This window comes from Oncorhynchus mykiss, chromosome Y (assembly GCF_013265735.2).
Source record: "Oncorhynchus mykiss isolate Arlee chromosome Y, USDA_OmykA_1.1, whole genome shotgun sequence".
NCBI lineage: Eukaryota > Metazoa > Chordata > Actinopteri > Salmoniformes > Salmonidae > Oncorhynchus > Oncorhynchus mykiss.
The window spans coordinates 11,305,499-11,319,845 of record NC_048593.1 but is presented as its reverse complement, the minus strand read 5'-3'; the positions used below and the strand labels follow the sequence as shown (position 1 = coordinate 11,319,845).

Below are 14,347 nucleotides of genomic sequence, written 5' to 3'. Positions count from 1 at the left end.
ATGAAACAAAGATGGAACTGTTTGGCCTTAATGACCATCGTTATGTTTGGAGGAAAAAGCGGGAGGCTTGCAAGCCAAAGAACACCATCCCACCCGTGAAGCACAGGGGTGGCAGCATCATGTTGTGGAGGTGCTTTGCTGCAGGAGAGACTGGTGCACTTCACAAAATAGATGTCATCTTGAGGAAGGGAAATGATGTGAATATATTGAAGCAACATCTCAAGACATCAGTCAGAAAGTTAAAGCTTGTTCGCAAATGGGTCTTCCAAATGGACAATGACCCCAAGCGTACTTCCAAAGTTGTGGCAAAATGGCTTAAGGACAACAACGTCAAGATATTGGAGTGGCCATCACAAAGCCCTGACCTCAACCCTATAGAACATTTGTGGGCAGAACTGAAAAAGCTTGTGTGAGCAAGGTGGCCTACAAACCTGACTCAGTTACACCAGCTCTATCAGGAGGAATGGGCCAAAATTCACCCAGCTTATTGTGGGAAGCTTGTGGAAGGCTACCCGAAACGTTTCACCCAAGTTAAAAAAATTAAAGGCAATGCTACCAAATACTAATTGAGTGTATGTAAACTTCTGACCCACTGGGAATGTGAAAGAAATAAAAGCTGAAATCACTCTACTATTATTCTGACATTTCACATTCTTAAAATAAAGCAGTGATCCTAACTGACCTAAGACAGGGAATTTTTACTAGGACTAAATGTCAGGAATTGTGAACAACTGAGTTTAAATGAATTTGGCTAAGGTGTATGTAAACTTCCGACTTCACCTGTACATACTACACACACCACAAAGAGAGAACAGGATCGTAGCAGCAAACATATATGGCGCGCACAAGAGCAGGGTGTTAGTTGTAGTGATTGTGTCGTCTGTGTGTGTGTGTAGGCTGTATGTATGTGTGTGTATATGTGCCTGTTATGTATTCTGAGAGCGTCCGTAACACTGATGCCTTTTCACGACCTAATGACCAACCACACAGACACACAAAGCTCTCAGAGCGAGATACAAACACACTCTCTGTCTCCCCAGCGTTCTCTCTCTAGCTGTGCCACTATCTGGCTGTGATTAATCCTCATTGCCTTCTCAAGGTTAAGGATACACACACACCCCATCCCACTTCTCGTGTCTCTATGACAACCACTAAACCCCCCACCCTGACACACACACACATAAAAGGTGTGTGTCATATGTGCGCTTCATGTCATGTGCGCTAGTGTGTGTGTGTCGTAAATTTGAGTGAATGAGCTAGTGTGTGTGAGGGAGAGCGAGATGACAGGATGAGAGCAGGGAAAAGGGAAGATGAATAAATACATTTTTCCGTTTAAATACGGAAGAATGCTCCTCGAGAACCCTGACCAACAGACACATACACACTACAGGAAGGACCCGCGGATGTGTGTGTACGTCAGAGTATATGACTGATGATGCGATAACGACTGGGCATTGTTATAAGACTCATCCATTCTGGCCTGTATTGAGTAGCATGGATAAACTTAGTTGGCCAGTGACACGGGCGCATTCACACACATCCTTAGCGTTCCTTGTGGGTGGTCTGTCACCTCACCAATGGACACATCTCTCTCTTTCTCTCTCTGTGTTCTCAGGAGATGCCAATGACGGAGCTGAGTACAGTCCGACAGACATTACGACATCCATCCGCCGTATCGTTGATCCGCAGGCCTCCCTGGAGGAAGTGGAGTCTAGTGATGAGTGACTTGTATCTTACTGTGTTGGATGGTGTGAGAGTGGTATCGGGGGAAGGGTTAAAGCAATGGTGTGTGTGGGAAGAATGACTCTGTTAGGAGTCAAGGACGGGTACAGGTGTGTTCACAAGGAAGTGACGTTATCACTGATATTACCACTGACCTTTGACCCCTCTCCCCAAGTGTTGCGACGGCTGTGGAATCCTTGACCAGAAAGAGAGACCTGTAAGAACCCTGGGTCCCTGTGTGTGTTTTTAGACCAGTCTGTTCTGACTTGATCCCAGGACTGTTGATGATGTGGACAGACCGAGCATGTTGCAATGCTGGTTGTGAGTGGCTAGATGTCTGAGTTGTAGTCTGACTGTTACTGTCTACGGCGGCACCATCTCCCTGTTGGTTTTGTCTTGTGGTCTGTGGGTGGACCGGTTCGAGGACCACAGGGCTGGAGCAAAGAAACGTTTAAGAAGTCACAATGAGCTCGTCTCTGTTCTAAGGTGTGTGCATGAGAGTTCACCTGCTTTGATATTCTTGTCTTCCATGATGCATGGGAGTTACAATACAGAAGCCAGTTCTGCTCTCTCCCTCCTGTCCCTTTCTCTATCGTCATTTTACCGTTCCCCCTTTCAATCCTGCCGGCTCTGTCGCTTCTCTGTCCAACTTCTGTTCTTTGACCTATTTTAATTCTCGCTCCCACCTGTTCCTCTTCTTTCCTCTCTCTGTGTCAGACAGGTGACATACTGGTACTGTGTATTAACTGTGTGTGAATGTCTCCTGCTGTGAGACCAGAGGTGGCAGAGAGGATACAGAGACAGGAAATGTCCTGTGGCTGTCCCGGACTTAGAAGTCTTGCATCACTGGCTGTGCAGTGTCGCGTGTCTTCTCTCTCTTGGTAGTGTGTGATCTCTGCCTGCCAGTAACACTGTGTACCGTGTGTGTGTGTTTCTCTCTTCCTCAGCAACAGTGTGTCTAGTGTTGGTTCTCAATCTCTGGACACGGAGGATGTTGGCGAGGTTATCTGTTATTGCCTAGGCATTCCCCAGGGGGGGGGCTCTCCCTGTGGCAGCAGTACAATCAGCAACCAGTTGGTCACAGACACCATGAGCACTTACAGCTTCCGGTGAGTCGTCAGTTCAGTTTGATTCAGCACAGTTCAACTTTAATAATTAAATTCAATAGTAACTGGATAGATACTAATCCTCTTATGTTAAATATCTGATTATCCTCTCTCTCCCCCATCTCCTGTGCGGACCCAGATGAGGGTTCAGAACCAGGGGGTGCGGTTGGTAATGGGGATAGTTCAGGTCTCGGTCGGGCCTCCTCCCTCTCCGAGCTGTTAGAGGGTCTTCGTAAGTGGCTGGGGGGGGGGGGGGGGGTGGCAGTACTACTACTCTCCCAGACTACTGGGGCCTCAACCCTCTCCTTGGGCCCAGAAGACCTTCATCAGGAGCCTTGCAGCATCCTCAAACCTCCTTCCCCACTGCTACCCCGAGCCACCAGTCTAGGCAAAATAAGCGAACCCCAGGCTTCATCAGCAGCCTCCAGGGACTCGAGCCAAACTCGACAGCTCCTCCAACTCTTCCCCTCCGAAGAACCAAACCAATGAGACGCAGGCTGCTGGGTAGAGTTGTCAGCGAGGGCGGTGGAGAGGGTTCTCTGGGGTCGGAACCCATGGTGTTCCAGAACCACCGTCTCCTAGGTGACAGTAACTGTGACAACGCAGCCTCTGACATTCTGCCGGTCATCTGACAGGCCCAGTCCACCAGCAGCCTGGCCAATTCAGTCGGAGGGCACTCAGCTCAGGGTTTGGGAGGAGGGGTGCAGGGAGAGACTAAGAGGAAAGTAGAGAGGTTGAGGTGTAGCATGGAAATATACACATGTAAGGTAGTCAATACAAGGTTTTATGTATTCCTCCCTCTCCCTAGTCTGTGTGTGAGGCAGGATAAACTGAAGCCACTCAGAGATCCCTATGCAAGTTGCAAGGAGTCACACTCAAGCCAAAGAAGATCGACAGTGCATTTGGAACGTATTCAGACCTCTTGACTTGTTCCATATTTTGTTACGTTACAGCCTTATTCTGAAGTGGATTCAATTGTTTTCCTCATCAAATCGACACAATGCAGAAAGGTTTTTAAACATTTGTTCAAATTTATAAAAGTTAAACAACTTTGCTATGAGACTTGAAATTGAGCTCAGGTGCATCCCGTTTCCATTCATCTTTGAGCCGTTTCTACAACTTGATTGGAATGCACACAGTTGGCAGTGGATGTCAGAGCAAAAAAAACAAGCCATGAGGTCGAAGGAATTGTCCGTAGAGCTCCGAGACAGGATTGTGTCGAGGCACAGATCTGGGAAAGGGTACTTAATTTCTGCAGCTTTGGAGGTTCCCAAGACCAAAGTGGCCGCCGTCATTCTTAAAATGGAACAATATTGGAACCAACAAGACTCTTCCTAGAGCTGGCCGCCCAGCCAAACTGAGAAAATGGGGGAGAAGGGCCTTGGTCAGGGAGGTGACCAAGAACCCAATGGTCACTCTGACAAAGCTTCAGAGTTCCTCTGTGGAGATGGGAGAACCATCCCTGCAGCACTCCACCAATCAGGCCTTTATGGAAGAGTGGCCAGACGGAAGCCATCCAGTTATAGGCACATGACAGCCCGCTTGGAGCTTGCCAAAAGGACTCTAACCATGAGAAACAAGACTCTCTCATCTGATGGAACTCTTTGACCGGAATACCAAGCATCACAACTGGAGGAAACCTGTCACCATCCCTACGGTGAAGCAGGTGGCAGCATCATGCTATGATGTTTTTTAGCGGCGGGGACTGGGGACTAGTCAGGCTCGAGGGAAAGCTGAACCGAGCGATTTTTGATGAAAAACTGCCCCAGCGCACTCAGGACCTCTTGACTGGGGGTAAGGTTCATCTTCCAACAGTACTACAAACCTAAGCACACAGCTCCAACTCTTCCCCCCCCCCCAAAATCGCCATCCCCAAGGAAGACTGAAGAATCAAACCAATGAGACACAGGCTCCTTGATTGGCCCAGCCAATCTAATATCTCTGGAGAGACCTGTGCAGCGACACTCCCCATCCATTCTGACAGAGCTTGAGGATCTGCAGAGAAGAAACTCCCCAAATGCAGGTGTGCCTAGCTTGTAGCGTCACACCCCAGAAGACTTGAGGCTGTAATCACTGCCAAAGTACTGAGTAAGCAGTTTGAACTTAAATTATCAAAAACAGGTTGATTTTTTTTGCTTTGTCATTATGGGCTGTTGGTGGGAGGGGAAACAATTGAATCAATGTGGATAACGTCAAGAGTTAAGCTTAAGAGATTGTGGTTAATTGAAATGAGCCCACTGAATATAAAATGTAGATGAAACTGTTCCACCGACACCAGTTTATTTTTACTATTTTCTACAATGTAGAATAGACATCAAAACACATGGAATCATAAAGCAGCAACCCTTTGCCTTGAAGCTTTGTATACTCAACCAGCTTCAACAGTCTTGAAGGTGTTCCCACATATGCTGAGCACTCCACGGTCCAAACCATCTCAAATTGGGTGGCGGTCAACTGACCTCAATCCAGAACCAAACATTAACACCTTTACATGAGACTGAAGGGGAGTAGACAGGTTAAAGGATTTAAGCTGTGCCATTGAGGGTGAACGGGAAAGACACGATTTAAGGGTATTTGAACAGGGTACGGTAGTAGTTGCCAGGCACACCGGTTTGTCAGGAACTGCAACACTGCTGGGTTTCACACTTGTATGAAGAACGGTCCAGCATCCTTCTCGAACACTTAACACCTTGAGTCTGTGGTTGGGGGGGGGGGGTGCAACTCAATGTTAAGTATACTCAGTATATTAAGGCGTGAGCCAACCGAAGTGTAGAGCCTAGAGGTAGAATCAAGTGTAGGGATTAATTTGGGACAGGGTGTTCTGCCGCATTCAAAACTAAGCTCTCCAATGTCAAGATCTCTTCTTTCCCCCCCCCCCCCCCCCCCCCCAGGTTAAGTCAAACTCAGAATTAAGTCTAGAACAAACTTTCCCACCTGAAGAGCAACATGATTTGACATTAGAAAGACATGGTTGGTAGATTACAGGTGATAAACCAATTACATAGTTTCGTACATGTTGATTACTACCACTATGACACATGACCATTTCTTCCAAACGATTTACTTACAAAGCACCAACAACAAGTACAGGACAAACATACTTGGTTTAATACACGTACTGAACAGGTAGAGACACCTAAATTGATTGACAGAACCTTTGACCAAACAGGACACGTGGATGAGCAGCAGCACCTGAAACAGACCAAAGACATGGTTTAACAAAACTCCCATCATACAGTTGAGCTGCTCGAGAACACAGCCAGTGTCACTTGTCTTGTGGCGAGTGACATTTTGCGTCTTTAAAAGTCCTATCTTTACAGTCCCAAAATGTTTGGGAGTTTAGTGGACTAATGAAAAAAAAATATGTACTGAACAGTGAAATTGTTAATGAGTTGTCATATTGGTTTCCCTATTTAAATAAATGTACCCTAATTGATGGATTTCACATGACTGGGCAGGGGGCGCAGCCATGGGTGGGTCTAAGGCAGAGTCCCAGCCAATTAGTATATGTCCCTGCACAAAAGGCCTTGTTAGACAGTTTCATCAGCTGTCTGGTCTCAGACAGTCCTGGATGTGGATGTCCTAGGCTGGCGTGGTTAAACATGGTCTGCAGTTGAGGCCATTTTGGTATACTGAAATTCTCCAAAATGGGATTAAGTGACTTCAGGTAGAGAAATTAAATTCTGGCAACATCTGTTGACATTCTTGTAGTCAGCATACCAATTGCACATTCCCTCAACTTGAGGCATCTATGGCATTGTGTTGTGACAGACCTGCACATTTTAGTTACCTTGTCATTGTCCCCAACACAAGGTGCACCTGTGTAATGAGCATGCTGTTCAATCAGCTTCTTGATGTACCACACCTGTCAGGTGGATGGATTATCTTGGCAAAGGATAAACGCTCACTAAAAGGGCCGTAAAAATAAAAGGGCAGCTTTGTACCTATGGAAAATATCTGGGATCTTTTATTTCCGCTCACAACCTGAGACCAACACTGTTGTGTTTATATTTTGTCCAGTATAGTGGAGTGGATTTTATATATGCCATTTAGCAGACACTTTAGCCAAAGTGACAGTCACACGTGCAAACATTTGACATACGGGTGGTCCTAGGAATGGAATCCAGTCTATGGTACTTGCAACACCAGCCCTACAAACAGATACAGAGGCCCACTCAAAGATTACCATTACACCCTGAGGCAGTCACCAGGTAGCCACTTACCTGGGATTACTTTCCCCTGCCTTTTCCTCTCCCCTTTCCCTGAAAAGCATAGGAACCACAATTTTATATCCAGGCCAGTTGTGATTCTAACAGGAAAGACTACGTGCACTATATAGGGAACAGGGTACCATTTGGGACAAAGCTGGAGTCTCAGATTGAACAGGAAGGTAAATATTAAAGGCAGAGTAAATATTAAAGTACCTTTTGGGGAGGGTTCTCATCATCTGACACAGGTCTGGAAGGAGAGAGCATCAATTATGGCTTTGGCAACCAGATTCTGCAAAGCACTTCCAGGAAATTTCATAAATGCGTCAGAGAAGCATTGATTAACACGACTTACTCATCTGCCGCCTCTGGCTTTTTTTTCTGGAGACGGGGGAACAACATTAGCCTGATCCCAGATCAGTTTGTGCATACCAGCTCGTTGTCAAGCCAAGTTTGAGTAAGAACACATGCTATAAGTACGTGTCTTGTTGTGCCAAGTGAAAATGGTAACCTAATCATTCCAAAAAATAAAAAGCTAGAATTTGATATCAAACAGATACCTTTTCTGCAGTGTTTCCGCTCTTGGCTAGTGCTTTCTTCGGCTTCACAGGAGACTCCTCAATGTCTTCCTCCTCATCCTCCATCTCCTCATCACCACTCTCGATGCCTGAGAAGTCATCCTCCACTGGAAAGAAACAAGTTACAGAGATGACAGCTGCCAGTCTGAAAGCCCTGTAGTTGATGGATGTCCAAGCCGCCTCTAGAGTCACCCCCTTGGCTAAACCATTTAGTCACCCGATTCCACAGTAATAAACCAGCTACTCCGCAAGACCTTGACAAGCTGAACCCCGAAGTCATTAAGCCCTTCATTTTCACACCCATCAAACCCCTCATCTAGGGCATCCCTGGTCCCCCTACTCACGGGCAATGTGTTCCCCACAGATGTACACAGGGCCAGCACCACTCGTCAGCCTGAAGGTGACAGGAGGGTGGAGTTCAAGCCCAGAGAGATTGACCTGGAGATATGAATACAGATGACAAGTGTTCTCATTCAAACTCAGAGCCTAGCAGTAATCTGGTGATTACTCCCATTATCAGATATAAGTTCACCTTGTAGTCTAGGTCATTAAGTAGTTCAATTTCACAATAGAAATCCAGGTTGATCCATTTAAAATTAACTGCAATGCAATAGATTTAAGCCTACAAATGAAAAATTGGGACTACATCTTACCATGGGCATGCCGCTGGCATGCAGGGTCGCCACAGTTATACCTTTACCGTTATCCGGTTCTCCAGTAATCAACTCCACAATGTTGAACTCTCCTTTGGCGCCTGCGCCCAGACACATCTGCCAGGGACAAGTCAGTAATTTGCAAATGTGCCACTGTATTGATTTTAAAGTACGTTCCAGGTTGCATTGATCGCAGTCGTGCTACCCGTAGTAACGTATCACGTGCATTTCAGACACGCTCAGCTGGGCTGCTACACACGACCTGAAACCTAAAGGCAGTTCATGTGTTTGTACAGCACTTGGATTGTAAAATGTAATGCTCCAAGATGAGTAATGACTTACGGTTCTCAGGGCGAGTTGATGTTGGTAGTTTGTGTCATCCGTTTTGAACGTTTCCTCCATCTTTGACTCACTGAGTTCACAACCTACAAAAACATAATTTAGAAAAAGCCTAACCGATTCCGTCCAACAGCTACATTTAATGGGCACACTAGGAACACAATTTCTAGCTAAATACCTACCCCATAACATCGACAGTGGTTTTTCCTGTTTGTGCATTTTTACAAACTTTACCTGGGAAAAACAAAACACTCGTGAGTCACGCACACGGAGACCTAACACATTAAATGTGCAGAAGTTTGTCAAAGCCTATATTTATTTAGCGGACCTAACGACGTCTCTGGTGGTTATCAGAAACGTCCTTTACCGTTGAGCAGAGTTCAGCCATCTAATAATTTCGCAATCAAAGCCTCAATCATAACGTCGCATGAACATGCTTACCGAAGATGCTGCACGTCAGACTGGTCCTGGACAGATAGAGAACGAGAGAAATGCATCTTCGGAAACTGTAGATTATAAAGATGACGAGAAGACAGGTGACGCTAATAAAGCATTAAGCGCCAAAGCTAATTGGCCCGTTAACCGGGGCGACGCACCCTAGAACAGAGGCACTGTTCGAATCCCAATCCACCTGTCTAGCCTCTACCGTGACTTCCAGAGAGCACATAAACTAAGGAACACTCTTGCTTGAAGGCACTCTCTCCATTCTTTTGTGTGAAATTGCTCATCGGGTGCCCAGCGGAGCGGTCTCGGGCTAAGACTGCATGGAGTGGAGAGCATGTTCTCGAAAACGGAAATGGAAAGTAAAAAAACATATTTAAAAAACAAGGCATCCGAGTGATAGCGTTGTGAAGTCTGAACGAGTATGATGAAGATGATGCCAGCAATGGAGGGAGGAAGAGTGAGGGGAGTACTGGATGGACTGCTGTTGATAAACTAGAGTTGAAGTTAGGAAGAATAATTCTAGTGAGCCTGCTGATCAGCGCGATCCTTCATCTCGTGGACCTGTAAATAGCTTGAGGATGATGATGAGAGTAACCCCGCCGAAAAAAAGAAGGGGATAAGGAGAGTGAAGAAAACAGATGATGAGTTTGAATCCGATGAAGTTAGCAACGGTGAGGGAGACCGGTAATGTCGATGAAGATCAGTGTCAAGTGCAAACAGAATGAGCTGTACTCCAGACCGAGTGCTGGAGGTGATATGGAAGACAATGAAGATGAATTACCTGAGGTGGCAGGTGTGGTGTTGAGCTTGGAGCCCGAGCCTTGCACCAACGGTCATTCATCTGGTCCGGTAGGAGTGACCCTTCCTTTTGGCTGACCCATATCTGGTTTCAGGTTGAGGGGGGGAAGGGCGAAGGTAACCCGAAGTGGATTTCTTTGTGTTTCTTCCACCGAGAGGGAGCGGCGCCCCGCGCCATGTGAATGGGGACAAGACCTGTTACTTTCTTTGCTCTCAAGAACAGGGTGCCGTTGAAAGGAATGATTACTGGGGTAGTGGTAAGGGTGGAGGTGGATCAACTGAAGTTGAAGATTCCCAGTGTCTTTGACGGTCACCGTTTGGTGCGACGCAGACCTGGTGGCGAACGTGGCGAAACAGAAAATTCAGTGTCTGTCCTGTTGAGTTTTGATGTTAAGTCGTTGCCCAACAAAGTCATGTTAGGATATATCAGTTATCCCATCAGAGCTTGAGTGCCGAATCCACTACGGTGTTTCAGGTGCCAAGTTTATAGTCATGTTGCAGCAGTGTGTAGGAGGGAGAATCCAATATGTGAGAAGTGTGCAGGAGGGCATGGGACAAGGAAATGTGTAGTATCAGTGAAACAAGTGGTATGTGTTAACTGTGGGGGTGCCCATGTTGCTGGGGATCAGAAGTGTCCGGTGTGAGAGAAGCAGGAGGAGGTTGCCAGGGTCAGAGTTGTACAGAAGGTGTAGCGTGCTAAGGCGGTGAAGAAGGTAGAGGAAATGGGTCACGGGTGAGGGATCCTAAGAGGCTCCCGGTGAGTAGTAGACTTTTGCCAGCACGCCGTCAATATTGGCTGATCCCTGGTCGTGACCCCACTCTCTGAGGGTGTCTCACACACTTGTACGTGTGAAACAGGACAAATATAAGCACCCGCTTTTTGACCTCTGATGGGCCTACAAATGAAATGAGGGGGGGGTTAATAAGTTAGTTGGCAGGGTCATTTTTTTCTTCTCTTTATCCATTTTTGTATCACAAAGCATAATGGATTTATACTCCAGTCCAGTTGATGACGGTAATGCAACGTTAATATTGGATGCCAACTGCCGTTAAACACAGCTGAAGAAGAAGAAGACCGTGCCTTATGGGATTCCACTTCGTTATGAAGCCAGCAGCGTTGCAGGCTCAGTTGAAGTGCCTACCAGAGGGGCTAACACCTTCGATCATTTTCACTCCATCAGCTTTGAGACACTTGGCGGAGGCATGCGTGAACGCGCAAATGGAGGGCCGAGGGACGATGATTTGGAGTTCAGACACATTTGTTGTTGGATTCATGCATAGAGATAGATAGAGGACTCATCTTTGTATCTGTTTCATTAAAGTGTCAGTGACAGCGTTGGAATCGAGGCAATCTCAATTTTGAAGAGGTACATTACTCCTTCACAATTGGTTGATCCTTCCTGATGACCTGGTTGGACATGTCTCCAACTGGGTCACCAGGAGGGATCAGCCAATGAAGTTGGACGTCCCACCCAGTTGATTACATTACAATGGTGGAAGCCCTCAGTGGCACTGCCCATGCAAATACAGCCTTTTGACCACTAGAGGCCTCTATCATTCTCTATGGATTCATGCCGCTTGTGTTCCAGTTTCTTTTTAGGGAAAATCCCGTTGGAAAATCCTATCCATTGTGTGGTGAGTTGGCTAGCACAGTAGCAGTCTCTCTAGTCGAGACAGACAGATTGCCTCCCACAATGCTCCAATGTAGTTGCTACCCTAGGTCTGGGATTTCCAAGACTAGTAACAGTAGTAGTGAGTGACTATGTTTAGCCTACTGTGTAAGCGTATACAGCGTTGTAGTGTGTGACTGTGTAACGTTAGTGTGTGTGGCGTAATGAGGGATGTCTTTTAACGGTGATGTTGCTGAAAACACATAAAGCAAGCCATTTGTTGTTGTGTGAGAGCCTCAGTTCTTCAATTCTCATTCTCTACAGTATATGTGTGTGTGTGTGTTTGTGTTCTGCAGACAGCCGTGGTATGTGTATTTAATGCAACTCTGTGGGCTCGGATCTCTGCAGTCAGTGGAGAACAGAGTGGAGAAAACATGAGCTGAGTGTGCGACCACCACACCCCTAAGGGGAACCCACACAGACTCACTAACACACACACACACACAAATTCTCATATAAGCAGACACACACACTTGCTCCTAGACAGGCCATCAAAGAGTACCGCTTTGGGAAGAGAGCAGAGAGAAAGATGAACGGATGAGAGAGAGAGAGAGAGATGCATCCATTTAATGAAAGAGAGAAAGAGTAGACCATTGAAAGTGTTGGCCATAAGTGTATTTGACACAAACTTCAACATTGTAACACAACACCCATTTCTCTTTAACTAGGCCTACTCAAAAGCCTGCGTAACAGCTGCACATTCTCTATGCCAGACGAATACAAGACCTCGTCCTCTGATTGCAATGCTGGCTCATATTTCTCCCATAACATTCAGACATAAATACAGGCCTTCAGTAATGAGCCATCCAGTCGGGTTTCATATGAAATATAAATAGCAGGATAATGTGGAATAATTCAGATGATTACGGAGCTGATTGCGTCCCTGATGGCTTCTAGCTTGACCGATGGAATTGACCACTTTAACGACAGCGACATATCGACTGAATACTAATGAAACTGACGAGAGAGTGTGGGTGTTTGTGAGAAAGAGAGTGGTTTGAGGGATCGACTGGATGAGGAAATAAAAACTAGCGCGAAATCCCTAATCCCTTATAGCTACTGTTTACAGGCCTCCTGGGCCATATACAGCGTTCCTCACTGAGTTCCCAGAATTCCTATCAGACCTTGTAGTCATAGCAGATAATATTCACATTTTTGGTGATTTTAATATTCACATGGAAAAGTCCACAGACACACTCCAAAAGACTTTCGGAGCCATCATCGACTCAGTGGGTTTTGTCCAACATGTCTCTGGACCTACTCACTGTCACAGTCATACTCTGGACCTAGTTTTGTCTCATGGAATAAATGTTGTGGATCTTAATGTTTTTCCTCATAATCCAGGACTATCGGACCACCATTTTATTACGTTTGCAATCGCAACAAATAATCTGCTCAGACCCCAACCAAGGAGCATCAAAAGTCGTGCTATAAATTCTCAGACAACACAAAGATTCCTTGATGCCCTTCCAGACTCCCTCTGCCTACTCAAGGACGTCAGAGGACAAAAATCAGTTAACCACCTAACTGAGGAACTCAATTTAACCTTGCGCAATACCCTAGATGCAGTTGCACCCCTAAAAACTAAAAACATTTGTCATAAGAAACTAGCTCCCTGGTATACAGAAAATACCCGAGCTCTGAAGCAAGCTTCCAGAAAATTGGAACGGAAATGGCGCCACACCAAACTGAAAGTCTTCCGACTAGCTTGGAAAGACAGTACCGTGCAGTATTAAAGAGCCCTCACTGCTGCTCGATCATCCTATTTTTCCAACTTAATTGAGGAAAATAAGAACAATCCAAAATGTATTTTTGATACTGTCGCAAAGCTAACTAAAAAGCAGCATTCCCCAAGTGAGGATGGCTTTCACTTCAACAGTAATAAATTCATTAACTTCATTGAGGAAAAGATCATGATCATTAGAAAGCAAATTATGGACTCCTCTTTAAATCTGCGTATTCCTCCAAAGCTCAGTTGTCCTGAGTCTGTACTACTCTGCCAGGACCTAGGATCAAGAGAGACACTCAAGAGTTTTAGTACTACATCTCTTGATACAATGATGAAAATAATCATGGCCTCTAAATCTTCAAGCTGCATACTGGACCCTATTCCAACTAAACTACTGAAAGAGCTGCTTCCTGTGCTTGGCCCTCCTATGTTGAACATAATAAATGGCTCTCTATCCACTGGATGTGTACCAAACTCACTAAAGTGCCAGTAATAAAGCCTCTCTTGAAAAAGCCAAACCTTGACCCAGAAAATATAAAAAGCTATAGGCCTATATCGAATTTTCCATTCCTCACAACATTTTTAGAAAAGGCTGTTGCGCAGCAACTCACTGCCTTCCTGAAGACAAACAATGTATACGAAATGCTTCAGTCTGGTTTTAGACCCCATCATAGCACTGAGACTGAAGGTGGTAAATTAACTTTTAATGGCTTCAGACCGAGGCTCTGCATCTGTCCTCGTGCTCCTAGACCTTAGTGCTGCTTTTGATACATCTGTCCTCGTGCTCCTAGACCTTAGTGCTGCTTTTGATAGTGTAGTCTGGCCCGGGAGTGTGAAGGTTCTGGAGCAACGAACCGCCCTTGCTATCTCTGCCTGGCCGGTTCCCCTCTCCACTGGGATTCTCTGCCTCTTACCCTATTACAGGGGCTGAGTCACTGGCTTACTGGTGCTCTTTCATGCCGTCCCTAGGAGGGGTGCATCACTTGAGTGGGTTGAGTCACTGATGTGATCTTCCTGTCTGGGTTGGTGCCCCCCCTTGGGTTGTGCCATGGTGGAGATCTTTGTGGGTTATACTCGGCCTTGTCTCAGGATGGTAAGTT

General features: G+C 46.0%; 1 protein-coding gene and 1 pseudogene across 4 annotated transcripts; one reads left to right on the top strand and one right to left on the bottom strand.

Annotated features, from left to right (window-relative positions):
- LOC110509360 overlaps positions 1–4,203 on the top strand; it is a 31,999-nt pseudogene extending 27,796 nt beyond the window's left edge.
- Positions 4,204–5,871: 1,668 nt separating this feature from the next.
- LOC110509616 (nucleoplasmin) lies at positions 5,872–9,389 on the bottom strand. 4 transcript variants are annotated; one of them, XR_005040511.1, is made up of 10 exons: positions 9,048–9,389; positions 8,789–8,840; positions 8,610–8,692; positions 8,268–8,384; positions 7,959–8,052; positions 7,597–7,721; positions 7,392–7,442; positions 7,253–7,286; positions 7,052–7,090; positions 5,872–6,020 (listed from the first exon to the last, which is right to left on the bottom strand). XR_005040511.1 is itself a non-coding variant. In XM_021590613.2 (10 exons), the coding sequence occupies exons 2-9, from the start codon at positions 8,823–8,825 to the stop codon at positions 7,058–7,060; spliced, it is 549 nt and encodes a 182-aa protein (XP_021446288.1). In that variant the 5' UTR covers positions 8,826–8,840; positions 9,048–9,387; the 3' UTR covers positions 5,872–6,020; positions 7,052–7,057. The 4 variants fall into 4 exon arrangements, 1 of the variants encoding a protein (XP_021446288.1); XM_021590613.2 differs by having other exon boundaries at positions 7,392–7,417; positions 9,048–9,387; XR_005040512.1 differs by lacking the exon at positions 7,392–7,442 and having other exon boundaries at positions 7,253–7,338; positions 9,048–9,387.
- Between the last annotated feature and the right edge of the window lie 4,958 nt (positions 9,390–14,347).